Source organism: Calidris pugnax, unplaced genomic scaffold, assembly GCF_001431845.1.
Source record: "Calidris pugnax isolate Ruff unplaced genomic scaffold, ASM143184v1 scaffold121, whole genome shotgun sequence".
NCBI lineage: Eukaryota > Metazoa > Chordata > Aves > Charadriiformes > Scolopacidae > Calidris > Calidris pugnax.
The window spans coordinates 795,384-822,784 of record NW_015090884.1 but is presented as its reverse complement, the minus strand read 5'-3'; the positions used below and the strand labels follow the sequence as shown (position 1 = coordinate 822,784).

General features: G+C 47.6%; 1 protein-coding gene across 1 annotated transcript in view; it reads left to right on the top strand.

Annotated features, from left to right (window-relative positions):
- Window positions 1–27,401, top strand: part of MYO7A (myosin VIIA) — a 141,298-nt gene that overhangs the window by 57,637 nt on the left and 56,260 nt on the right. Inside the window, exons 4-15 of the mRNA XM_014947114.1 lie at window positions 963–1,115; window positions 4,681–4,698; window positions 7,772–7,956; window positions 9,860–9,981; window positions 11,912–12,054; window positions 12,156–12,269; window positions 14,326–14,479; window positions 15,137–15,213; window positions 16,460–16,579; window positions 17,806–17,948; window positions 18,328–18,538; window positions 19,161–19,296. Coding sequence (XP_014802600.1) covers window positions 963–1,115; window positions 4,681–4,698; window positions 7,772–7,956; window positions 9,860–9,981; window positions 11,912–12,054; window positions 12,156–12,269; window positions 14,326–14,479; window positions 15,137–15,213; window positions 16,460–16,579; window positions 17,806–17,948; window positions 18,328–18,538; window positions 19,161–19,296 — 1,576 coding nt within the window. The remainder of the gene's footprint in view (window positions 1–962; window positions 1,116–4,680; window positions 4,699–7,771; window positions 7,957–9,859; window positions 9,982–11,911; window positions 12,055–12,155; window positions 12,270–14,325; window positions 14,480–15,136; window positions 15,214–16,459; window positions 16,580–17,805; window positions 17,949–18,327; window positions 18,539–19,160; window positions 19,297–27,401) is intronic.

Genomic DNA, 27,401 nt, shown 5'->3' with positions numbered 1-27,401 from the left:
TCATGATGACTGACATTGTTATGGGCTACTCATACGTCCTTGAGAATCAACTGTGCCATAGTTTTCTACTTGTAAGGGCAAGACAATGTTGTGTCCCTAGTTTTGGGGTGGTTTTGGGAATGAAAGGCTGACAAGCTTCTTGAGTACAATGATAACAGAGACCTCCAATAGTGCGTTGAGCAAACCCACCTTGACCTGCTGTTCCTCTGCTGTTATCCAGTCCTTTCCAATCTCCAACCCAAACATAGGTTCTTCAATTTCCCACCTCTGCTTCTGTGCAGTGGTGGTTGTTTTAGAGGAACATCTATATCACAAGTAGAGGGTGACCAGAGGAGGTTCTCTGTCCTTTGTAAATTTTTTTCCAGCCTGAGATATTTGTGAATGCTCTTGTTCCCTTCAAGGACGGCAGAAAGAGATTTGGTTCAGAAGGTCACTGTGTCCAATTTTTACGGCCTTTTGAAGCCTGTTAGAAGTGGTCAGTCCAAATGACACTCTGCCAATAAAAGTCTGATTTTGCCACCTCTGTGCATCCTTCTCTCCTCTTCTAAATCATCATCTCTCTGCTCAGCAGTATTTTGTGGCAGAGGGTTAACCAGTGGTGTGAAAATGTAATTGTGTGAAGGGAAGAACAAACCTGTTGTTTTTTAAAAACACCCTTGATGTGCTGGATGACCATGCGGCTCTGGTTGATGCTTCTACCAGGATGCCTCGTGTCTCATGTCTCTCACTTCTCCAGTAAACCAAAAGATATTTTCCTTCTTCTGCTAGGAATCTTTCAAATTAGTCTTTGCCATGTCCCAGGAATAGAAGCTGTGGTCTCTGTGCTAATGCTCTCCTGTGTATGTTCTTCCATCTGGTCCTTCTCTCTGGCGTGGACTGTTTCTGTCTCTCATACCCAATGAGACACCATCCCAGTGGTATCTCATGTGACTTACCTTTCTCTGTCCTTATTTTCTTCCCAGGAGCACTGGATTTCCCCGCAGAATGCCACCCACATCAAACCCATGCATCCCACCTCCATCCATGGAGTGGAGGACATGATCCGCCTGGGGGACTTGAACGAGGCAGGAATCCTCAGGAACCTGCTGATCCGCTATCGGGAGCACCTCATCTATGTGAGTGTCTTCCCCACCTCTTGCTCTGCATTGCACCCCCTGCTCTCCTTAGCTCTGGGGAACCCACATGGGGAAAACCCTCATTGAATTGAGCAACTGTATTTCTACCTTCAGCTGGACCCAAGTGCTCTAGAGCATAGAATAGAATCATAGAATCATCTGGGTCGGAAGGGACCTTCAAGGTCATCTAGTCTGACCTCCCCACAGTCAGCAGGGACACCCCCAACTAGACCAGGTTGCCCAGGGCCTTGTCGAGCCTCACCTTGAATATCTCCAGGGATGGGGCCTCAACCACCCCCCTGGGCAACCTGTTCCAGTGCTCCACCACCCTCATAGTAAAGAACTTATTCCTAATGTCTAATCTAAATCTGCTTTTCTCCAGTTTAAAGCCATTACCCCTTTTTCTGTCAACATCAAGCATCTCCCACATTTGTTTTGATGACTTATTAGCTCTGGGTTGCCTGGGATCCCAACAGCTGATTTCTCCAGTTTAAAGCCATTACCCCTTGTTCAGTCAACATCAAGCATCTCCCACGTTTGTTTTGATGGCTTATTAGCTCTGGTTGCCTGGAATCCCAACAGCTGAAATCTGAGGACAGCAGTGTCCTTCCTTCAGTCAGCTCAGTCGTGTCCGGCCCAGTCTACCCAGTGCAGCTTTGCCAACCCCACCAGATATTCAGAAATTGAGAGTTTTACAGGGAGCCATCCAGAACCGCGGCTCTTTTTTGCAATAACATCACAGAGGCCACCTCCCCAGCAGGACAAGAGTCAACATTTGGGTCTCTGTGCTGGTTTTATCAGTGTGCTGTCTGCTGCGTAGTCTGGTGCACGTTCTTGGGGCAGAAGTGCAGAATGTGTGTGTGTGTTTGCCACTACCTAAGGTACTCAAACAGCTTTTGGAAATGTAGAAAATTTGGTATTGCTCTCAAATCCTACGGTTTTCAGGTACTCAGTGGAATATCTGCTGTGTCTTTGAAGGTTTTTTCAAAGCCACCCAGGAATCTTAATTTTCAAAAGGTTTTAAGACTAGTAGATTTTCAGGCCAGAGGGTATTGTAGTACAGTCTGACTTCCCGGATAGCATAAACTAACAGACCATATCCAGGATTTTTATCTATCAAGTCTGCTTGTTCTGCTCAGTGTCCAGTGCCTTTTGAAAGCATGGTTTTGGATTAGACCTGGTCGGTGGTGGAGAACAGACTTCTCTGTTACATGGGCTGTTCATACAGCTGACAGCCCCCTGCCCCCAGCTCTGGAAGATATCTCTCCCTTCTCTCAGAGATGGTTTTCAATCCCAGAGGAAGGGGACAGGGGGGGCTGAAAAGGCACCTCTAATTCCCCAAAGGTTGGAAGAGAATAGAGACCCCCAAATTCATCTCTCACAGAGCCACCTTATTTGTTGTGCATGATGCCAGGGTCCCCTGTATTTGTGTGTGTGTTTGCCACTACCTAAGGTACTCAAACAGCTTTTGGAAATGTAGAAAATTTGGTATTGCTCTCAAATCCTACGGTTTTCAGGTACTCAGTGGAATATCTGCTGTGTCTTTGAAGGTTTTTTCAAAGCCACCCAGGAATCTTAATTTTCAAAAGGTTTTAAGACTAGTAGATTTTCAGGCCAGAGGGTATTGTAGTACAGTCTGACTTCCCGGATAGCATAAACTAACAGACCATATCCAGGATTTTTATCTATCAAGTCTGCTTGTTCTGCTCAGTGTCCAGTACCTTTTGAAAGCATGGTTTTGGATTAGACCTGGTTGGTGGTGGAGAACAGACTTCTCTGTTACATGGGCTGTTCATATGGCTGACAGCCCCCTGCCCCCAACTCTGGAAGATATCTCTCTCTTCTTTCAGAGATGGATTTCAGTCCTAGAGGAAGGGGACAGGGGGGCTGAAAAGGCACCTCTAATTCCCCAAAGGTTGGAAGAGAATAGAGACGCCCAAACTCATCTCTCACAGAGCCACCTTATTTGTTGTGCATGATGCCAGGGTCCCTTCTATTGTCAGCTTAGGGAAAAAAAAGCCATGACCAGAAAATGATTCAGGTGTTAGATGAACTGAGTTACTCCCTGGAGCTCTCTTTAGGGAGCTTCAGATGTTTATAATTATAAACTACCAAAAGTTAGGAGGGCCAAATTCGTACTTGAGGTGGTGTCTCCATGTGCACTGAGCACCCATGGCAGTCACCAGAGGTATCAATAGTGCCAATGAAGCCAAGGCTGCCTTTCAGCTCTGCAAAAATAGGTGCCTGTCAGATGAGGTGGTTGCTTTCGAGCTGGCTGGAGCTCACCTGTCATAGAAGAGTTTATGTTGGAAGGGGAGTTCACATTGGTGGTTTACAGTCCAACCTCCTCCAGCACAGAGCATGTCCATCTTCAAAGTTAGATGTAGTACTCATGGGGATAACTGAGTTCAAGCAACCTGACTGCCATCCGAGAAGTACAAGTGGCCAAGAATTTGTATCTGATTGGTTGGGTCATTCAGGAAACATTTATCTGTTGAGCACTGCCCCTTTTTCTCCTACTTGTGGGCACCCTGCAGTGGTACCAAGTGGATTCCGGCACCTCTCTTTTGCTCTCTGAGAAAGCTGGGATCATGTTGGATTGTTTTTTCAGTGGTGTCCATGTGTCTGTCCCAGGGTCCCTGTGTCATCAGACGGGTGCCTGTTGCCTCACTAAGACAACAGAGGTCCTCAGATAAGATTTCATGTGTGCAATATCAGATTGCCTGTGAATAAAAGCAGCTCCTTCAGTAAAGCTCTGCCTCTGAGCTTCCTCACCAAGTTATTCACAGGCATCCAGGGAGACTGTGAACATGAACGAGCACTGGGCAGAGAGTTATTTGGCAGCATCATACTATATGGGCTAATGAAAAGAGCAGCTGCTAACCTGGAGGTGAATGTGAGCAGTGATTTGGGCTGAAGTGACTCAGTAACTATGTGGTTTCCCTACAAGTTCTTCTGGTCTGATGGTGACAATGCCATGTGCCCAACAGAAGAAGTGCGGAAGGAATGGCCACATCCCACAAAGGGCTTTGTATCTCAGAGCTTCCAGGTTACTCTGCCTTGATTGCTCCACACCACTAATGGCTTTGGAGTGCCAGCCCACGATCCTGGGCACAAGACAGCAATTATTGTAATCTCAAAATACAGAGACACCCTCAAAATGACATCGAGCACGTAGGTTGATACAGAGGCATGTAAACCACCCCTGTCTACTCTCATCTCTTAAGAGTGGTGGTGCTGTGATGAGTAGATTTGTGCTGAAATATTGATGGCAGTTTTGCAAAGCCAAGGTACCGTGTGGATGCCATGTGGGTAGGGAATACCCAGTCCCCTGAGATGTTTGCTTGTGGGGTATAATTTGGTCTGTCTTAAAGATGGTGAAGCTCAGTGTGACTTTACCTTCACTGCTTGAAAGGATTTCTGAGCCTGCTGAGTAAAGGGTGGGTTTTCCAATGGGTCTTCAGTCTCCCTTGTTTCTTCGTCTCCTTAGCTTTGTGGAGGGTGCAGTTCTGCTCTAACAAAATATAATTTTCCTTTTTCTCCTTCCTCACATTTTACTCGTAAGACAAACTGCGGCGGGAGGGTGAGTATGACTCTTGGTGCTGTCATTTGCAATCGCTGTCATGCCTTCCACTGGGTCACTTGTTTCCGTTCACCATCGTGGCGTTCTCACTTACTTTGCACCACCATTGCTGCTGCTTCACAAATGCACTGAGAGCATCATCCCCTTTGACGCAGAGCTTGGCCCTCACGGTGAAGTTGTGACACCTTCCCAGGGCTGGAAAGTCCCCAGCCCGTGAATGTGGTTAATGCTGTAAGTGCTTCTCAGTAATGAGCTCAACTTTAAGGGAAGAAACATCTGCAGCAAAATGAGAAAGACTTCAACAAGGGCTTGTTGCCCATGGTTTGGCTTGAATGTACTAAGAGAAAAAGGGTAGCAAGAGCATCTGGTGGGGAGTTTGGACTCCTGAGTAAAGGTTAGATCTTTCTCTGGAGACAAAAGCATTGTCTGCTGCTGCTCTCCAAGGATTGCCAACATGCAGTAATGTTTGGTAGAGTTTGAAACCCCATAAAAATCCAGATGAAGTCAGCCATGGTGTTCTGGGTAGTGAGGGAAGCAGGCTCAGAAAGGATTTGTTTGGGGCTAATTAAAATGTAGGTCATGCAGGCAGTAATGAATTTGTGGTTCCTGTGGTCAGCCATGGCAGAGCCCCTGGCTGGTAGTAAGGCTTTATTTTCCTAAGACAAGAGGGCTTTGCCTTCGCCTGGCAATAGAAACCAAAGAGATAATGTCTCCTCAGAGGTGCCCTTTGATCCCTCATCAGCAAAGTAGACAAAGTTTTGCGTGCCTTCAGCTGTGAGAACTGGGCAAACTGTGAGTATTTATCAACTAGGGATGACCTACAAAAACAAGCAGCAGTACAAGAGTTCGTGCTGACCAAGTGTTTTGTGAATCACAAGGGAAGGGTCGGTGAGAGCATCCAGAAAGCATTCCTGTAACTAATGGTTAACTCCTTTAAAAGTCTCGCTGGCTGCATTCAGTGTGGCTGAAACACAGGGATTTCAGAGACCTCTGCAAAGAGAGTTTTTTTGAGAAGAGGTTCGAGGAAGATTAGAAATGTTCTGAGAAGTAACCTGGTAAAAAATTATGAAAAGGAAAACAGTCTTTCAAACATCTCACCCAGGACTGGAAGAAGACTTGAGGTTCCTTGGGGTCCATAGCGACATAATCCCATTCAGAAATTGAGCTCACTCCTTCTCTGAGCTCTAAGTTTACCTGCTCTGTCCCAGTTCAATGCTGCTCTGGGACTTCTCTGCTTTCTTATTTCTATGCCGCCTTCTTCTAACATCCAGCCCACATGATTTCACAGCCAATTTCTACCTTTTGGATTTGTGACAACTTTGTTCTTGAGTTTAAAGAGCTTTTTTTTTGTTAAAGAGTTTTTTTTTTTTTACTGGCACATAACCCTCTATTACAAGGCAGACCATCATATCCTTTCTCAGTTGTCACTGTAAATGCAAACCTCACCTGGGACTGAACAGAAAGTTGTTCTCTGGTGTTGGCCATGAGGCTAGAAAGTGATGAGTCCCTCAGGGCTTTCAGCATCCCTGCTATAGGACGCAATTGCCACCTACTGGCTGCCTTTCAGCAAGCCTGAGCTGGTGGGGAAGTGTTGCATAGGTGGTGGAAAACAAATTGTCATCTCACTCCAATCAAGCCCTTTCCATCATGATTGAGGGATACTGAGCTTGATGGGAGAAACTCGACCTGGGACTTGTGTCTCCAGGTCTCCCTTTTCACTCCTCTTCCCAGCTGTGCTAGCTATTTTACTGTCATCAGAAACAAGGACCAGCTCAGACATTTTTTATTCATCAGCCAGTTTGCAATATGCACAAAAAGAGGAGCAACCAGCAGATCACAGAGACATTTTCTTCTCAGTTCACAAGCATCTTTGCCACTTTTCTACTTTGTGCCAAAGGCTTACTGTTGGGCTTAGGCTATGCAGATAAAAACCCTTCCGAAGTATTTTTACATTGAAATTATTTTATTTTTTTCCTGGAAATAATATATGCAGCAGCGGGGGCACTTTCACAGCTGATCCCACCAGGAAGTATAGGCAACATCAATCTTGTGACTTTCGTTTCCAAAAGTTAACCTAGAGAAGGTGACTTGGCACCTTTGAAGTCATCGAGTGAAAGTAGCTTTGATCTCACGCCCCTTGGTTAGGCTGAGATGGAGCCCTGTTGGCTCATATGCTCTAGACATTAACTTTTAGACAGCTGAAGTTGGGGAAGGAGATCCTTATTCTCTGCCTTGAGCTTGGGATATGGCCAAACCTCCCAACCTCAGAGCTGCATCTGAGCAACATGACAAGGGTTGCGAGTCCTTAGGTGAGAGGCTTGAGAGAAACAGCTCCTGGAAGGGCAGAAATGGAAGAGGAACACACTACAAAGTTAGGGTTTTTCTGTCCAAGCTCAGGACAGCTTTGCTGGTTATAGTGCAACAAAAAGCATGGACAAAAAGCCAATTCCCAAAATGACTGAGAAATAGCTGAGAAGGGGTGTGTTGGGATTTTACAGACCATATCCATGTGCACAGGTTTAAACTGCAGCATGGAGAATTTTGGTTAGACACAGATGGTAGAGAGGAACGTATTGCAGAGGGAGACTTAGCAGTTCTGTTGTGGATTTACAAAAACAGGTTGGAAGGACATCTGTCAGGAGTGGTTTGGCTCCAGCTGGTCCTTCTTTGAGATATGGTGATGGTCTTCAGGTCCCTTTCATCTCTAGTTTCTCATAATTTGTGCAATGCAATAGGTATGTATGGATACCTGCTGGCTCTGGCAGTATTTTTGCAAACAGAAGCTTGACTTGAAACTCTGAATCTTAACTGAGGAGCTTCCAAAATATGAATTAAGGCTTGAATCCATGCTGTGCATGAGCAGGGCTGAGTATGAACTGATTTAGATAGTTTGGGATGTTTGTTCTAGTTTTGCTCCAGGCTCCACCCTGCAACCATCTTTGACTTGAGCATCATGTTTCATCCAGCTTTTGAAAAGCCTTGATTTTTCTGGCCTCCGCATTCCATCCAAGCTTCCAAAGCCTCTCAGCTACATCTCACTGTCCCCATAAACCTTCATGTGCTTCTCCTCCAGACGTACACTGGTTCAATACTGGTGGCAGTAAACCCCTACCAGCTCCTACCCATCTACTCACCCGAGCAGATACGCCTGTACACCAACAAAAAGATCGGCGAGATGCCACCACACATCTTCGCAATTGCAGACAACTGTTACTTCAACATGCAACGCAACAACAAGGATCAGTGTTGTATCATAAGGTGAGTCAGTAGATTTCCAAACGGGCTGTATCCTGAAAATGGGTGCTGAGCACCTGCAACGTGGTTGGTAGGGAACAGCTTATCAGCTAGAATCAGAAATTTGAATGACCTATTAGATCTTCCATCCGCATATTTCCAGTGACTCTTTGCAGTCACTGTCCCTAGTAAAGATGGTTTATCGATCCTTGGGTACTTACCCTACAACCCAATAGATCAACCCAACATCAAATATGCAGAGATCTATACATTCTGCACAAGGAAGCACCAGGGACAAGCTTAAGCACTGGACCTGTGGTTGTTCACACTGCTGAACTGGTGTCTCCCTGCATGGCTCTGCTCTGGACTGGTCAACTTTGGGTACCAAGAAGTGCCTGGTCATGCTTACGGGTATAGTTCACTCCAATGTCTGTCCCAAATGGTGGTATGAACCAGATTTGGTTCCCTCGGGCCTCTGATGCTTGTCCTATCAAGTTTTGAACCCTCAGTCTTTGTGCTTTCAGGGCACCATCTCTCTCCAAGACATGGCTACCCTAAGATTTCATTGCATAAAAATGACACTCTGGAGCCTCTCTTGCATAATATTTCAGATCTGTGGGACTGAAAAGGCCATGCAGTAATGATCAACTTGCAGGGCTAAAAGAGCATCATATGAGGCCTAGAGGACAGTCAAGGTCAGGCATGATGCAATGTGCCAGTGGCCAGCCGACGCCAAGAAGTGAGGCAATTCAGTCCCACCAGGGGCTCAGTCCCTGGTGCTCTTTTATTTAACACAAGGAGGGTCCATTCCAATCACTAATACTGACTACCCCATATATCAGACAGGCTATGGACTTACAGCAAGAGATTTCTGCCCAGCCCTTCCCATTGCACCATCAGAGGGCCCAGGCTGATTGTGGTACCCTACCCCACAACTGTCACCATCAGCTTGGCAGCCTGCATTCAGACCATGTGTGGTGAGGTGACACGGTCAGGGCTTAAATAGGGACATGCAAGGTGACAGGAATCAGAGTTTGGTGGAGAGAAAGATGTGGGGAGTAACTCTTGCTTCCTGCCCCGTGATCTTCTCCTCTCCTGTCTGCCCCTCAGTTGGACATATCTAGGTGATCCAATAAAGTGCCTACCTCTAAAATGCAGTATTTTCACAGAATCATGAAATTGTCAGAGTTGGAAGGGACCTCTAGAGATCATCTGGTCCAACTCCTGCTAAAGCAGGAACGCCTAGAGCACATCACTCAGGACTGCATCCAGGCGGGTCTTGAAGATCTCCAGAGAAGGGGACTCCACAACCCCCATGGGCAGCCTGCTCCAGTGCTTCGTCACCCTCACCGTGAAAAAGTTTTTTCTCATATTTGAATGGAACTTTCTATGTTCCAGCTTGAGCCCGTTGCCCCTTGTCCTATTGCTGGCAACCACTGAAAAGAGTCCGGCTCCAACATCCTTCAACTCACCCTTTAGATACTTTTATAGTCTGCTTTCTAGTGCATTTTGGCAGCTCAAGGCTTATGATGAAGCTGTTCCATGGGACCAGCCTACCCCTGAACCACAGGCTCATGGTCTGGTGATCACGCCTGGAAAAGCAGTGTCTGAAAGTGCCTTCTGACCTTCCTAGTGCTGATCCAGTGATGGTATTTTCTGGAGAGACCCAGACCCAAACTAGAGCTTGAGCCAAGTGGACTGTAAAGCAAATCTGGACCTTGGCTGGAAGCTGTCTGGTACTGTGTCCTACCATTTCTCCTACAACCAGTCCATGGGGTGCTGGAAACCCATCTTTAGTGGTCTCATCCTACCTGTGTTAACAGAAGAGGCACAGAGACAGCAGTGTTTTTGGAGACAGAGAGAGAGACACACATTGGCAGGGGGTCAGCAGGGCTTTCACTGACTTCAGTTCCTGGTGTCTTTGCAGTGGTGAATCCGGAGCAGGGAAGACAGAAAGCACAAAACTGATTCTGCAGTTCCTGGCGGCCATCAGCGGTCAGCACTCCTGGATTGAGCAGCAGGTCCTGGAGGCAAATCCCATCTTGGAAGGTGAGGCCTCAGATGATGGAGGCATTTTTTTGCTAGCAAAAAAAATCAGACTCAGGAATCAGAAAGTATGGCCAAGTGTAAGTCAGTTTGTTGTATTTTGAGTTTCAAAAAGTGACAACATTAAAAATATATATATCAAAAGCAATGATATAAACATTTGTTAAGCAGCATATTTGGTTTCTTTCCATATGAATTTATTTTTCACAAGACAAACAGTCTCTGATTTGGGCTCTTAAATTTTCAGCTGACCTGAATTTTTTTTTCAGCTGTTTTATTCACTTAAAATTGAAAAATGTGTTTTTTTCCACTTAAATCAGTACTTCCACCCCCCAGAATTTCTAAACAGAGACCCAACTTTTGCCTAATTCTCTGCGTAGTCTGGGATTTTAAAAAATTCTGATAACCAAATACACAAAGCTCTCTTGAAAAATCTCACCACCTTTCATCCAGGGCTCGAATTATAACTGTATGCAAAGCACCAATATCCTGTAAATGCTGCATTCAACTGATTTTTTTGGTTTGTTTTATTTGACCATAGTTGCAAAAATCCTATTCCTATTCTTTGCTGGTTCAGCAGAACATGAGATTAATTTGACCAGAGCTGCACAGAGTAAGCACCTCATGCTGTCAATACACCATAGGAAAACCCTCCTTTTCCTTCCAAGATCAGTGAATGGCAGCAGAACGCAGAAGAAGAAATAAAGGTAGTTCAAGAAAGAACTGAATAATGAGAATTGGCTTGTGGCCTTAATAGATACATTAGCAAGCTGTTACTGTGATCAGCCCCACTGTTTTAATTGGATGTCTGTAAATTAAATAGGTGATCCGGCCCTCTGGCCCCAGCGTGATGCCAGATGGACCTTTTACACTTTATAGAGAAGGAAAGGAAAATAACATTTTCCTTAAAGAATAACATTATTTTTGCCTCTCCTGCTACTCATAGAGAGCAGTGTTTTGCTTGGTAAATAAGCCCCCTGGGAATCAACAGGAATGTGAATATCCTGAGTGCTTTCCAAGCATAACCTTATCTGAGCAGATGAGAAAACCACCGGCTGAGCTTTCCTTCTCTCTGCTCTGCTGGAGCTTCCTTCAGCAACCTTATCTGAGCAGATGAGAAAACCACCGGCTGAGCTTTCTCCATCTCTCTGCTCTGCTGGAGCTTCCTTCAGTGGTGGCATGAAGGTGGAACGAGGCTCTTGGGGCACCACGGGGCCGCCTGACCATTGGAAAGCATCGTGGGGAGGAGGGTGTCTGTATTTCAAATGCATCTCCATCCCCTGCCACCAAACCTGGAGCCAGAGCCTCCACACCCACAAAGAGGATGGACTATGGTACCTTTCTCCGCACACAGTCTGTTTGCAGGGAGAAGTCTCCCTCTGGAGGCTGGCTTAGTCCTCTCTATTTCCTAAAGGACTAGCTCTTTCCTTTCCCTCTCAATCGACAAATCACTCACCAGAAGCTCTGTCATTTCCCACCTCGCACACCGCAGCATCTTCCTGCCAGCCTTGCTCAACCCTCTTGCATTTCATCAGCTGCTGCCAGAATCCTGCTGTCCTGGCCCTTCTTCCTGGATAAGGTCACCCTGTTCCCATGTCTCCTTCTCTGTGTTCCTCTCTTTATTTCCAAGGAAGTCATCTGTGGTATATCCTGTTTCCCCACACTGAGGTGAAACTGAGCCAGCCAAACTTAAGAGAAAGACTTTGGGGCTGATTTTACCCTCTCTAAGAGAAAGACTTTGGGGCTGATTTTACCCCCTCAGCCCCACTCTTTTTATTTTTATTCTTTTTATTTTTTTTTTTTTTTTGCCCATGGGACCAGAGCCGTGATCCAGAGCCTTTTTTTTTTTTTTTTTTTTTTTCTCCCGTGGGACCAGACCCATGATCTCCCCTGCATCAGGTCCTCTCTAACCCACTGCAATTCTTCCCCACAGCTTTCGGGAACGCAAAGACCATCCGTAATGACAACTCCAGCCGATTTGGGAAGTACATTGACATCCACTTCAACAAAAGGGGAGCCATTGAGGGAGCGAAGATTGAGCAGTACCTGCTGGAGAAGTCCCGGGTCTGCAGGCAGGTAAGGTGACATATCTGCAAGGCATGGAGAGGGCACCTGGTCAGTTGACCTTTGCAGTGCAGTTTCTCCTCACAGAGCTAACTCTTGCTCTTCTACTGCAGGCCCAGGATGAGAGGAATTACCACGTGTTTTACTGCATGCTGAGAGGAATGACAATGGAGCAGAAGAAGAAGCTGGGTCTTGGGAAAGCCACAGACTACAACTACCTTGCTATGGTGAGAGGGCAGCAAAGCAGAGGTTTGGTGGGGTGAGGTGGTGAGAGCTTCTTAGCAAGAGAGAGAGATGACAGGTGCTTCCTGCACATCCAAGAGATACTTTATGGGTTATGACCTTCCTAAGTCTTAGTCACAAGGTTGATGGGACTCCTTTGTGCCACCACCGCAAGCCTTACAGCCTTAGTGCAAACCCTTAGCCCTTGTGTATAAGACAGGTTATTTCTACCCTTCCTGTGGAGCAGGACACAAGCTTAGATGGTTTTGGTGGTTTGGTGCCCAGACCACTTGTTTGGAAATAACAAGGGTGTTAGATATATTTGGAAATAAGAAGGATTTTGGATTGAGAGCATTCCTGAGGAGAAGAACTTGGGTGTACTGGTTGATGAGAAGCTCAAAATTAGCCAGCAGTGTGTGCTGGCAGCCCAGAAAACCCCCCGCATCCAGCAGCGTGGCCAGCAGGGTGAGGGAGGGATTCTACCTCTCTGCTCCGCTCTGGGGAGACACCCCCCACCCGGTGCTGCCTCCAGCGCTGGGGCCTCAGCACAGGAGAGACATGGACCTGTTGGAGCAGGGCCAGCAGAAGACCACAAAGATGCTCCGAGGGCTGGAGCCCCTCTCCTTTGAGGACAGGCTGAGAGAGTTGGGGTTGTTCAACCTGGAGAAGAGAAGGATCCAGGGAACCCTTAGAGCCCCTTCCAGTCCCTAAAAGGGCTACAGGAGAGATGGGGATGGACTCTTTGTCAGGGATTTGAGTGACAGGATGAGGTGGAACAGTGTTAAACAGAAAGATGGGAGAATTAGATGAGATATTAGGAAGAAATTCTTTGCTGTGAGGGTGGTGAGACTCTGGCGCAGGTTTCCCAGAGAAGCTGTGAGTGCCCCATCCCTGGAGGGGTTCAAGGCCAGGCTGGATGGGGCTTTGAGCAACCTGGTCTGGTGGGAGGTGTCCCTGCCCATGGCAGGGGCTTGGAACTGGATGATCTTTAATGTTCCTTCCAACCCAAACCATTCTATGATTCTATGTGACCTGATGCTCTTACAGCAGTGATGGACAAGGAGGAGTGCATGGCTGGATGGCACATTCTCAGCAGCATACAGTGCTGAGTTGTCTCTACCCCACATGTCTGACAGCCAGCAATCTCCAGCCCCACTCCCTATATACCAGTGTTGCAATCCAGAGGAGATGGTAGAAGCAGCTGTAATTAAGACTGGCCCATCTTCAGCAGGGCTGAGCCCCAGCTTTCTAGCTGGATCAGTGGGAGCCTCCAGCGTGTGTCCTTCCAACTCAGTGTCCCCACCTCAGGGAACATTTTTCTCTTCTACTGATTGCAGCCAGACACAGGGTAGCTGGGGACAGCAGGGTAAATGCAGGTCACAAGACAGATCACTGAATCGTAGTATACACCAAAGGGCAGAGCCAGACCCGCTGGTTCAACATCATCTTTTGCTTATTCATCCCTTAAACATCATGGCTGCTGGTTTAGAGGGAAGCCCTAGGGTTACACTCAGGTTTACAGAATCACAGAATGGTAGGAGTTGGAAGGGACTTTTGCAGATCATCTAGTGCAGCTCCTTGCCAAAGACCAAATCCAGAGCATGTTGGACAGGAACCCATCCAGGAGGGCTTTGAATATCTCCAGAGAAGGAGACTCCACACCCTCTCTGGGTAGCCTCTTCCAGGGCCGTGGCACCCTCAAAGTAAAGTTTTTCCTAATGTTCAGATGGGATTCCATGTGTTCCAGCTTGTGTCTGTTGCCTCTTGTCCTGTCACCAGGCTTCACTGAAAAGAGTCTGACCCCATCCTGTTGACACCCGCCCTTTAGATAAGCATGGATGAGGTCCCTCTCAGTCTTCTCCAGGCTAAACAGACCCAGGCCTTTCAGCCTTTCCTCATAAGAGACGTGGTCCAGTCCCTTGATCATCTTCGTAGCCCTCTGCTGGACTCCCTCCAGCAGTTCCCTGTCCTTCTGGAACTGGGGAGCCAAGAACTGGACCCAGTACTCCAGATGTGGTCTCACCTTATTCCATGCCCTGTGTGACCTCTTTGCCTCCCCAGGGTAACTGCACAACCTGTGATGGCAGAGATGATAGCAAGGAGTACGCCAACATCCGCTCCGCAATGAAGGTCCTTATGTTCACTGACACGGAGAACTGGGAGATCTCCAAGCTGCTGGCTGCCATCCTGCACATGGGGAACCTGCAATATGAAGGTAAAAGGGCAAAATACAGGGACGTGGTCTATCTCATTTCTCCTTATTCTGCATGGTGAGAGGGAGCCAACTTAGGGATGGAGGGCTGTATCCAGACCACCTACCATGGTGCCATGCCAGGGACTCCGGTGCTTATCGTGTCGTGTTAGGACAAGAAGGGAGGAATAAGTCCATCTGCCCACTCTGCAGGGCTGCCAGATTCTCATTGGCATTCACCTTTCCTGAACGTAGGGAGGTTGAATATGGCCACAGGCCATTCACTAGACTCAGGTTTTGCAAGGAGAGACTCATGGAGCATTTGACAAGTGCCTGTGTGACTGGAAATGCTTCTGTAAGGGTACCAAACTGCCTTGCTGTCAGAAACGACACAGTGATTTTAAAAGCCTTTTTGGAAGACAGAAACCTAAAGCATTTACATGCTAGAAATGTTTTTACCCCCTTGGTCGTTTACGGTGGCTGGCAGAGCAGAGTACAAGTCCTTTGCAGCCAGCAGTGGTTCTCCAGCAGCTGCATGAACTTTTCTCTCCCTTCTCAAGGCTGTATTTTGCCTGGCCATCCCAGGGAGGCAGTGGAGAAAGGCCCTTTCCCTCACCCCATCTAAGTTCTGCAGAGCTGTGTCCCTTGCTGACTGCTTTCCTTCTGCCTTTCTCCCCCCAGCTCGAACCTATGACAACCTGGATGCCTGCGAGGTTGTTCAGTCGGCGTCTCTAATCACTGCAGCTACGTTGCTGGAGGTCAGTGGTTCTGTGGTGCTGCTTGTCCCCTTTCTGGCTTCTTCTCATATTCCCAGTGTCATGGCAAAGCTTCATCTGAGACAGGCTCCTCTTGCACCACCAGCTCTAGGAGGCTGGAGTAAGGAGAGGGCTGGGTAAGCCGTACTTTGCCCAGCACTGGCGGCATGGAGGTGGGTGTCTGCATTTCATCTGAGCTTCCCTTCACACCAGTGGTGAGAAACAGATGCTTTGGTGGCATATCATCCTAAAAAGAATCATAGAATCATAGAATGGTTAGGGTTGGAAGGGACCTCAAAGATCATCGAGTTCCAACCCCCCTGCCATGGCCAGGGACACCTCCCACTAGAGCAGGTTGCTCAAAGCCCCATCCAGCCTGGCCTTGAGAACATTCAAAACAGCTCAGTCCCTAAAACGGAGTGTTTCCCTCATTGATATAAAAATAGTTCATTGCAGTAACTGAAAGAGGGGTGTAATCTATACTCTATCTGAAGTGAGACGAGATGACCCTCACCCAAACCATCCACGCAGTGGCTGGAGCATTCTTCAGTGGCCTCCCTGGCAGGTAACAGGGCTCCTTCAGGCACACCATCTCATCTCATCTGAGCCCCTGTGAGCTTAGATCAATAGATGGCTTTGAGACTATGTTCTATGCACAAAGAGTTGAGTTGGAAGGAGTCTAGATAGTCTAGTCTTCAAAGTATTTGCGTCACTCAAACCATCCACGCAGTGGCTGGAGCATTCTTCAGTGGCCTCCCCAGCAGGTAACAGGGCTCCTTCAGGGACACCATCTCATCTCCAAGGGCACTGCTGATCCCAGAGTGTGATCCACAGCTGTCTGCAGGCTGATCCCATGTACTTTAGTGGTGGACATTTCCCTTGCTTGATCTCAGAAGTATGAAAAGGGATCAGGGGAATGCAAAGCTACATTCATACTGGTAGGACACAGGTTTGCAGGCTTTGCTTTTTGATCTTCTCTCCCCACGCCTCATTAACATCTCACAGTAAGCCACAAGAACACTTTCCATAGTAAAACACTGTATAAAAGTGTTAATTATTCTCTCTGAAATTGCTTGTGACATCATTTGAGCTATTTGCCCTGCACAGCTAAGACAAGTCACTTACCTCCAGCCATGGGGGGCTGGTACTGTTCCTCCCTGGCCACCCACATACAGGCCAGTAGCCCAGGCCCTTGTAAGGAATCCTTGTGTTGAAAGTCAACAGTTGTTTGTGGTGGTATCTTTGCCAGGTTGACCCTCAGGACGTGATGAACTGCCTTACCAGCCGGACGATAATCACCAGGGGGGAGACCGTATCGACCCCTCTCAGCATGGAACAAGCACTGGATGTGAGGGACGCTTTTGTAAAGGTAAATCTTGGGGCATTCCTTTTTGCTTTTGTTGATAAACTGAAGAAATCTGCCAGTTTTGAGACCAGAGCATCCACTGCACAGTAGAATCCCCTCACTTGGTGCCCATGTGAGCTCAGATCGATAGATGGCCTTGAAATTATGTTCTATGCACAAAGAGTTGAGATGGAAGGAGTCCAGATAGCCTGGTCTTCAAGGTATTTGCAGTCTGGACTTGAGACTGTGTATACTCAAAGATGCCCTGTGGAAAGGGCCAGTATTCTGGAATGACTTCAACTTGACTTCAGGAAAACATCCCAGCTTAAGCCCCAACGTTAGTTCCTCAGCTGCTATAAATGAGCAGCTCTATCAACACCTGTAATACCCACACCTGATCTGCAGGATTTGGGCATGTCTGCAGCAGTAAATAAAGCCAAATGTCACAGGAACAGGGACAGAGAAGTTCAGCAGCCATCAGAGCACTTAGAGGGAGCATTGCCTGAGGCTTCGCAGTGATGAAGGTTGATGGGGTGGGTGTGCGTCACTGCTATGCTGTTTACAGCCCCGTGTAAGGCTGTAAAACAAGCACCAGTAGCATACTTTGGCCAATTTGGGCCCCCCACTCTGTCTGTGGGGAACTGGTAGATCAAACTAGCTGATTTGATACCTAACTGGTCTGCAAATCCAGGCAGTGACTTCTCTAGTGGTGATGGGCCTTGAAATCAGGCTCCCCTCCTGGTAGCACTGCTGTAGCTTAGACAAAATAAGCAAGTAACACTGTAAAACGTGGAATTCTGGAATTACTGAAGCATCAACAGCTGCCTCATTAAATCAGCAGGCTGTTCAGCCAGTACTGCAACATTTAAGTCAGCACCTTGTCCAGCAGAGATGTCCTTGGCTTGTCTAGCGGTGTAACATAGCTCTGCTTATCTGTAGAGTGAGATGTTTAGAAACTAAGAAGAAGACTGTTGAGCTTCAGAGTAAGCTCATAGATCAAAAATTTAGGGATTTTGCTTTCAGTTGTCTTTTATCTAGGCTTTCAGGCCCACTTCTCCTGACCTAGACAATGGCTCTTGAAGCTTTAAACCATGCCAAGAGTCTGGCATAGATGTTGGTGAGTGTGTCCTCAAGGACTGTCCAGTTGCTGGCCATGCTTTAGGGGACCCTGTGCCATCTCAGTGGTGCTGCAGACTAACAGGGTGAACTGCCAACATGTGTCAGTGAGCTCCATCTTTGGGATGTTGCAGGGAATTTATGGGCGGCTTTTCGTGTGGATCGTAGAGAAGATCAACGCTGCAATTTACAGACCTCCTTCCCAGGAACTCAAAAGTGTCAGGAGATCCATCGGCCTCCTGGACATCTTTGGCTTTGAGAACTTCACTGTGAACAGGTAGGGAGCCGGCAAAAGGAGAACCAGGTCTTAACCCTCCTTTACAACCCCAAGCTCAAGGTCTTGCAGTCCTTTCAGCTCTCCTGAGATGAACAGGAGGGGTTGAAGCTTTTTTTCTGTATGAGAGATTATCAGAACTTACCACTTTTATGTTGCAGCAGAGAATATATTTCTTTAGTTGTTCAAGTATTTGCCATATAATAGCCGTAAAAGATAACCTCCAACTAATCGGCTGGGGGAGAAAAACTGATGATCTGAACCGATAAGGAAATTCTGAGCCAGCAGCAACCTTACCGAGTGGTTGAGAAGGTAGATCAAGATGGAAAAAGACAGAGCATGGTGGATCTAAAGTGGCCTTTCCTTGACCTTCCCTCCACAGTTTTGAGCAGCTTTGCATTAACTTTGCAAATGAGAACCTGCAGCAGTTCTTCGTGCGCCACGTCTTCAAACTAGAGCAGGAGGAGTACAACCTGGAGAACATCAACTGGCAGCACATCGAGTTCACTGATAACCAGGATGCCTTGGACATGATCGCCATCAAGCCCATGAACATCATCTCCCTCATTGACGAGGAGAGCAAGTTCCCCAAGGTGTGTTTTGGGCTCAGCTCTGCTGCCAGAGACTCTCCTGTTTTTACCCCCTTTACACTTTGCCCTGTGAGAGGGCTGATCAGCCCCAAACTCACATTCACCACTGGGTTACCTATCCTTAGATTTTATTGCTCTGTCACATTTTCTTCTACCCCAACCAAGTCTCCTTCTCTGGAGATCTTCAAGACCCACCTGGATGCAGTCCTGAGTGATGTGCTCTAGACGGTCCTGCTTTAGCAGGGGAGTTGGACCAGATGATCTCTAGAGGTCCCTTCCAACTCTGACAATTCCGTGATTCAGTGAACCGTGCTTGAAATAAGTTAATATTTCTGATGGAAGAATATGCCTGCAAGAGACTCAAGAATAGTCTTTGATGAACTTTAAGAGAAAATACTGTTAAATATACTCCCTTTGGAGCACTATCTTGAATATAGCACAACACATTGGTGATATTTAATCCATTTCTTTCGTTTCTGCACTTGAGATATCCCCTCCAACACATCTTTTCTCAAAATAAATACACGTTGTCACCCAAGACAAAAAAGAAATGCAGTATTGATTGGAAAATTATTTTAATGGGAAAACCCCTGGTTAATTGTGAGGTCTTTTCCTGCGTGCACAGGGTACAGATGCCACCATGTTGCACAAGCTGAACTCCCAGCACAAGCTTAACACCAACTATATCCCTCCGAAGAACAACTATGAAACCCAGTTTGGCATTAACCACTTTGCTGGAATTGTATACTACGAAACAAAAGGTATGGGGCAGCTTCTGGGGCCCTGCAGGCGTGAGGGGACGTTCTGGGGAAGGTGTGCTGCTGCTGAATTGGAGCAGAGAAAGATGGTAGCCCACAGCAGTGTCAATGTTCTCCTTTCCTGGCTGTAATGACTTGCATCTTCAGTGGTGCCCATGAGCTGCAGATGTTGATGCTCTTTCACTCATGCATGCACATGACAGAATTGCAGTGATTTTCCCCACATGCATCCTTGATCCAATCTCAAGATTTGTCTCTGTCTTCTTTCTCTTGGTCACCCTTTCTCTGCCCACTCATTATCCCCATTGCTTCCCCAAGGACCAGTTGCCAGTAGTCCAGCAACCCACAGGTTGCTTTGCAAAGATTGAGCAGTACCTGCTGGAGAAGTCCCGGGTCTGCAGGCAGGTAAGGTGACATATCTGCAAGGCATGGAGAGGGCACCTGGTCAGTTGACCTTTGCAGTGCAGTTTCTCCTCACAGAGCTAACTCTTGCTCTTCTACTGCAGGCCCAGGATGAGAGGAATTACCACGTGTTTTACTGCATGCTGAGAGGAATGACAATGGAGCAGAAGAAGAAGCTGGGTCTTGGGAAAGCCACAGACTACAACTACCTTGCTATGGTGAGAGGGCAGCAAAGCAGAGGTTTGGTGGGGTGAGGTGGTGAGAGCTTCTTAGCAAGAGAGAGAGATGACAGGTGCTTCCTGCACATCCAAGAGATACTTTATGGGTTATGACCTTCCTAAGTCTTAGTCACAAGGTTGATGGGACTCCTTTGTGCCACCACCGCAAGCCTTACAGCCTTAGTGCAAACCCTTAGCCCTTGTGTATAAGACAGGTTATTTCTACCCTTCCTGTGGAGCAGGACACAAGCTTAGATGGTTTTGGTGGTTTGGTGCCCAGACCACTTGTTTGGAAATAACAAGGGTGTTAGATATATTTGGAAATAAGAAGGATTTTGGATTGAGAGCATTCCTGAGGAGAAGAACTTGGGTGTACTGGTTGATGAGAAGCTCAAAATTAGCCAGCAGTGTGTGCTGGCAGCCCAGAAAACCCCCCGCATCCAGCAGCGTGGCCAGCAGGGTGAGGGAGGGATTCTACCTCTCTGCTCCGCTCTGGGGAGACACCCCCCACCCAGTGCTGCCTCCAGCTCTGGGGCCTCAGCACAGGAGAGACATGGACCTGTTGGAGCAGGGCCAGCAGAAGACCACAAAGATGCTCCGAGGGCTGGAGCCCCTCTCCTTTGAGGACAGGCTGAGAGAGTTGGGGTTGTTCAACCTGGAGAAGAGAAGGATCCAGGGAGACCTTAGAGCCCCTTCCAGTCCCTAAAAGGGCTACAGGAGAGATGGGGATGGACTCTTTGTCAGGGATTTGAGTGACAGGATGAGGTGGAACAGTGTTAAACAGAAAGATGGGAGAATTAGATGAGATATTAGGAAGAAATTCTTTGCTGTGAGGGTGGTGAGACTCTGGCGCAGGTTTCCCAGAGAAGCTGTGAGTGCCCCATCCCTGGAGGGGTTCAAGGCCAGGCTGGATGGGGCTTTGAGCAACCTGGTCTGGTGGGAGGTGTCCCTGCCCATGGCAGGGGCTTGGAACTGGATGATCTTTAATGTTCCTTCCAACCCAAACCATTCTATGATTCTATGTGACCTGATGCTCTTACAGCAGTGATGGACAAGGAGGAGTGCATGGCTGGATGGCACATTCTCAGCAGCATACAGTGCTGAGTTGTCTCTACCCCACATGTCTGACAGCCAGCGATCTCCAGCCCCACTCCCTATATACCAGTGTTGCAATCCAGAGGAGATGGTAGAAGCAGCTGTAATTAAGACTGGCCCATCTTCAGCAGGGCTGAGCCCCAGCTTTCTAGCTGGATCAGTGGGAGCCTCCAGCGTGTGTCCTTCCAACTCAGTGTCCCCACCTCAGGGAACATTTTTCTCTTCTACTGATTGCAGCCAGACACAGGGTAGCTGGGGACAGCAGGGTAAATGCAGGTCACAAGACAGATCACTGAATCGTAGTATACACCAAAGGGCAGAGCCAGACCCGCTGGTTCAACATCATCTTTTGCTTATTCATCCCTTAAACATCATGGCTGCTGGTTTAGAGGGAAGCCCTAGGGTTACACTCAGGTTTACAGAATCACAGAATGGTAGGAGTTGGAAGGGACTTTTGCAGATCATCTAGTGCAGCTCCTTGCCAAAGACCAAATCCAGAGCATGTTGGACAGGAACCCATCCAGGAGGGCTTTGAATATCTCCAGAGAAGGAGACTCCACACCCTCTCTGGGTAGCCTCTTCCAGGGCCGTGGCACCCTCAAAGTAAAGTTTTTCCTAATGTTCAGATGGGATTCCATGTGTTCCAGCTTGTGTCTGTTGCCTCTTGTCCTGTCACCAGGCTTCACTGAAAAGAGTCTGACCCCATCCTGTTGACACCCGCCCTTTAGATAAGCATGGATGAGGTCCCTCTCAGTCTTCTCCAGGCTAAACAGACCCAGGCCTTTCAGCCTTTCCTCATAAGAGACGTGGTCCAGTCCCTTGATCATCTTCGTAGCCCTCTGCTGGACTCCCTCCAGCAGTTCCCTGTCCTTCTGGAACTGGGGAGCCAAGAACTGGACCCAGTACTCCAGATGTGGTCTCACCTTATTCCATGCCCTGTGTGACCTCTTTGCCTCCCCAGGGTAACTGCACAACCTGTGATGGCAGAGATGATAGCAAGGAGTACGCCAACATCCGCTCCGCAATGAAGGTCCTTATGTTCACTGACACGGAGAACTGGGAGATCTCCAAGCTGCTGGCTGCCATCCTGCACATGGGGAACCTGCAATATGAAGGTAAAAGGGCAAAATACAGGGACGTGGTCTATCTCATTTCTCCTTATTCTGCATGGTGAGAGGGAGCCAACTTAGGGATGGAGGGCTGTATCCAGACCACCTACCATGGTGCCATGCCAGGGACTCCGGTGCTTATCGTGTCGTGTTAGGACAAGAAGGGAGGAATAAGTCCATCTGCCCACTCTGCAGGGCTGCCAGATTCTCATTGGCATTCACCTTTCCTGAACGTAGGGAGGTTGAATATGGCCACAGGCCATTCACTAGACTCAGGTTTTGCAAGGAGAGACTCATGGAGCATTTGACAAGTGCCTGTGTGACTGGAAATGCTTCTGTAAGGGTACCAAACTGCCTTGCTGTCAGAAACGACACAGTGATTTTAAAAGCCTTTTTGGAAGACAGAAACCTAAAGCATTTACATGCTAGAAATGTTTTTACCCCCTTGGTCGTTTACGGTGGCTGGCAGAGCAGAGTACAAGTCCTTTGCAGCCAGCAGTGGTTCTCCAGCAGCTGCATGAACTTTTCTCTCCCTTCTCAAGGCTGTATTTTGCCTGGCCATCCCAGGGAGGCAGTGGAGAAAGGCCCTTTCCCTCACCCCATCTAAGTTCTGCAGAGCTGTGTCCCTTGCTGACTGCTTTCCTTCTGCCTTTCTCCCCCCAGCTCGAACCTATGACAACCTGGATGCCTGCGAGGTTGTTCAGTCGGCGTCTCTAATCACTGCAGCTACGTTGCTGGAGGTCAGTGGTTCTGTGGTGCTGCTTGTCCCCTTTCTGGCTTCTTCTCATATTCCCAGTGTCATGGCAAAGCTTCATCCGAGCCAGGCTCTTCTTGCACCACCAGCTCTAGGAGACTGGAGAGGGCTGGGTAAGCCGTACTTTGGCCAACACTGGTGGCATGGAGGTGGGTGTCTGCATTTCATCTGAGCTTCCCTTCACACCAGTGGTGAGAAACAGATGCTTTGGTGGCATATCATCCTAAAAAGAATCATAGAATCATAGAATGGTTAGGGTTGGAAGGGACCTCAAAGATCATCGAGTTCCAACCCCCCTGCCATGGCCAGGGACACCTCCCACTAGAGCAGGTTGCTCAAAGCCCCATCCAGCCTGGCCTTGAGAACATTCAAAACAGCTCAGTCCCTAAAACGGAGTGTTTCCCTCATTGATATAAAAATAGTTCATTGCAGTAACTGAAAGAGGGGTGTAATCTATACTCTATCTGAAGTGAGACGAGATGACCCTCACCCAAACCATCCACGCAGTGGCTGGAGCATTCTTCAGTGGCCTCCCTGGCAGGTAACAGGGCTCCTTCAGGCACACCATCTCATCTCATCTGAGCCCCTGTGAGCTTAGATCAATAGATGGCTTTGAGACTATGTTCTATGCACAAAGAGTTGAGTTGGAAGGAGTCTAGATAGTCTAGTCTTCAAAGTATTTGCGTCACTCAAACCATCCACGCAGTGGCTGGAGCATTCTTCAGTGGCCTCCCTGGCAGGTAACAGGGCTCCTTCAGGCACACCATCTCATCTCATCTGAGCCCCTGTGAGCTTAGATCAATAGATGGCTTTGAGACTATGTTCTATGCACAAAGAGTTGAGTTGGAAGGAGTCTAGATAGTCTAGTCTTCAAAGTATTTGCGTCACTCAAACCATCCACGCAGTGGCTGGAGCATTCTTCAGTGGCCTCCCCAGCAGGTAACAGGGCTCCTTCAGGGACACCATCTCATCTCCAAGGGCACTGCTGGTCCCAGAGTGTGATCCACAGCTGTCTGCAGGCTGATCCCATGTACTTTAGTGGTGGACATTTCCCTTGCTTGATCTCAGAAGTATGAAAAGGGATCAGGGGAATGCAAAGCTACATTCATACTGGTAGGACACAGGTTTGCAGGCTTTGCTTTTTGATCTTCTCTCCCCACGCCTCATTAACATCTCACAGTAAGCCACAAGAACACTTTCCATAGTAAAACACTGTATAAAAGTGTTAATTATTCTCTCTGAAATTGCTTGTGACATCATTTGAGCTATTTGCCCTGCACAGCTAAGACAAGTCACTTACCTCCAGCCATGGGGGGCTGGTACTGTTCCTCCCTGGCCACCCACATACAGGCCAGTAGCCCAGGCCCTTGTAAGGAATCCTTGTGTTGAAAGTCAACAGTTGTTTGTGGTGGTATCTTTGCCAGGTTGACCCTCAGGACGTGATGAACTGCCTTACCAGCCGGACGATAATCACCAGGGGGGAGACCGTATCGACCCCTCTCAGCATGGAACAAGCACTGGATGTGAGGGACGCTTTTGTAAAGGTAAATCTTGGGGCATTCCTTTTTGCTTTTGTTGATAAACTGAAGAAATCTGCCAGTTTTGAGACCAGAGCATCCACTGCACAGTAGAATCCCCTCACTTGGTGCCCATGTGAGCTCAGATCGATAGATGGCCTTGAAATTATGTTCTATGCACAAAGAGTTGAGATGGAAGGAGTCCAGATAGCCTGGTCTTCAAGGTATTTGCAGTCTGGACTTGAGACTGTGTATACTCAAAGATGCCCTGTGGAAAGGGCCAGTATTCTGGAATGACTTCAACTTGACTTCAGGAAAACATCCCAGCTTAAGCCCCAATGTTAGTTCCTCAGCTGCTATAAATGAGCAGCTCTATCAACACCTGTAATACCCACACCTGATCTGCAGGATTTGGGCATGTCTGCAGCAGTAAATAAAGCCAAATGTCACAGGAACAGGGACAGAGAAGTTCAGCAGCCATCAGAGCACTTAGAGGGAGCATTGCCTGAGGCTTCGCAGTGATGAAGGTTGATGGGGTGGGTGTGCGTCACTGCTATGCTGTTTACAGCCCCGTGTAAGGCTGTAAAACAAGCACCAGTAGCATACTTTGGCCAATTTGGGCCCCCCACTCTGTCTGTGGGGAACTGGTAGATCAAACTAGCTGATTTGATACCTAACTGGTCTGCAAATCCAGGCAGTGACTTCTCTAGTGGTGATGGGCCTTGAAATCAGGCTCCCCTCCTGGTAGCACTGCTGTAGCTTAGACAAAATAAGCAAGTAACACTGTAAAACGTGGAATTCTGGAATTACTGAAGCATCAACAGCTGCCTCATTAAATCAGCAGGCTGTTCAGCCAGTACTGCAACATTTAAGTCAGCACCTTGTCCAGCAGAGATGTCCTTGGCTTGTCTAGCGGTGTAACATAGCTCTGCTTATCTGTAGAGTGAGATGTTTAGAAACTAAGAAGAAGACTGTTGAGCTTCAGAGTAAGCTCATAGATCAAAAATTTGGGGATTTTGCTTTCAGTTGTCTTTTATCTAGGCTTTCAGGCCCACTTCTCCTGACCTAGACAATGGCTCTTGAAGCTTTAAACCATGCCAAGAGTCTGGCATAGATGTTGGTGAGTGTGTCCTCAAGGACTGTCCAGTTGCTGGCCATGCTTTAGGGGACCCTGTGCCATCTCAGTGGTGCTGCAGACTAACAGGGTGAACTGCCAACATGTGTCAGTGAGCTCCATCTTTGGGATGTTGCAGGGAATTTATGGGCGGCTTTTCGTGTGGATCGTAGAGAAGATCAACGCTGCAATTTACAGACCTCCTTCCCAGGAACTCAAAAGTGTCAGGAGATCCATCGGCCTCCTGGACATCTTTGGCTTTGAGAACTTCACTGTGAACAGGTAGGGAGCCGGCAAAAGGAGAACCAGGTCTTAACCCTCCTTTACAACCCCAAGCTCAAGGTCTTGCAGTCCTTTCAGCTCTCCTGAGATGAACAGGAGGGGTTGAAGCTTTTTTTCTGTATGAGAGATTATCAGAACTTACCACTTTTATGTTGCAGCAGAGAATATATTTCTTTAGTTGTTCAAGTATTTGCCATATAATAGCCGTAAAAGATAACCTCCAACTAATCGGCTGGGGGAGAAAAACTGATGATCTGAACCGATAAGGAAATTCTGAGCCAGCAGCAACCTTACCGAGTGGTTGAGAAGGTAGATCAAGATGGAAAAAGACAGAGCATGGTGGATCTAAAGTGGCCTTTCCTTGACCTTCCCTCCACAGTTTTGAGCAGCTTTGCATTAACTTTGCAAATGAGAACCTGCAGCAGTTCTTCGTGCGCCACGTCTTCAAACTAGAGCAGGAGGAGTACAACCTGGAGAACATCAACTGGCAGCACATCGAGTTCACTGATAACCAGGATGCCTTGGACATGATCGCCATCAAGCCCATGAACATCATCTCCCTCATTGACGAGGAGAGCAAGTTCCCCAAGGTGTGTTTTGGGCTCAGCTCTGCTGCCAGAGACTCTCCTGTTTTTACCCCCTTTACACTTTGCCCTGTGAGAGGGCTGATCAGCCCCAAACTCACATTCACCACTGGGTTACCTATCCTTAGATTTTATTGCTCTGTCACATTTTCTTCTACCCCAACCAAGTCTCCTTCTCTGGAGATCTTCAAGACCCACCTGGATGCAGTCCTGAGTGATGTGCTCTAGACGGTCCTGCTTTAGCAGGGGAGTTGGACCAGATGATCTCTAGAGGTCCCTTCCAACTCTGACAATTCCGTGATTCAGTGAACCGTGCTTGAAATAAGTTAATATTTCTGATGGAAGAATATGCCTGCAAGAGACTCAAGAATAGTCTTTGATGAACTTTAAGAGAAAATACTGTTAAATATACTCCCTTTGGAGCACTATCTTGAATATAGCACAACACATTGGTGATATTTAATCCATTTCTTTCGTTTCTGCACTTGAGATATCCCCTCCAACACATCTTTTCTCAAAATAAATACACGTTGTCACCCAAGACAAAAAAGAAATGCAGTATTGATTGGAAAATTATTTTAATGGGAAAACCCCTGGTTAATTGTGAGGTCTTTTCCTGCGTGCACAGGGTACAGATGCCACCATGTTGCACAAGCTGAACTCCCAGCACAAGCTTAACACCAACTATATCCCTCCGAAGAACAACTATGAAACCCAGTTTGGCATTAACCACTTTGCTGGAATTGTATACTACGAAACAAAAGGTATGGGGCAGCTTCTGGGGCCCTGCAGGCGTGAGGGGACGTTCTGGGGAAGGTGTGCTGCTGCTGAATTGGAGCAGAGAAAGATGGTAGCCCACAGCAGTGTCAATGTTCTCCTTTCCTGGCTGTAATGACTTGCATCTTCAGTGGTGCCCATGAGCTGCAGATGTTGATGCTCTTTCACTCATGCATGCACATGACAGAATTGCAGTGATTTTCCCCACATGCATCCTTGATCCAATCTCAAGATTTGTCTCTGTCTTCTTTCTCTT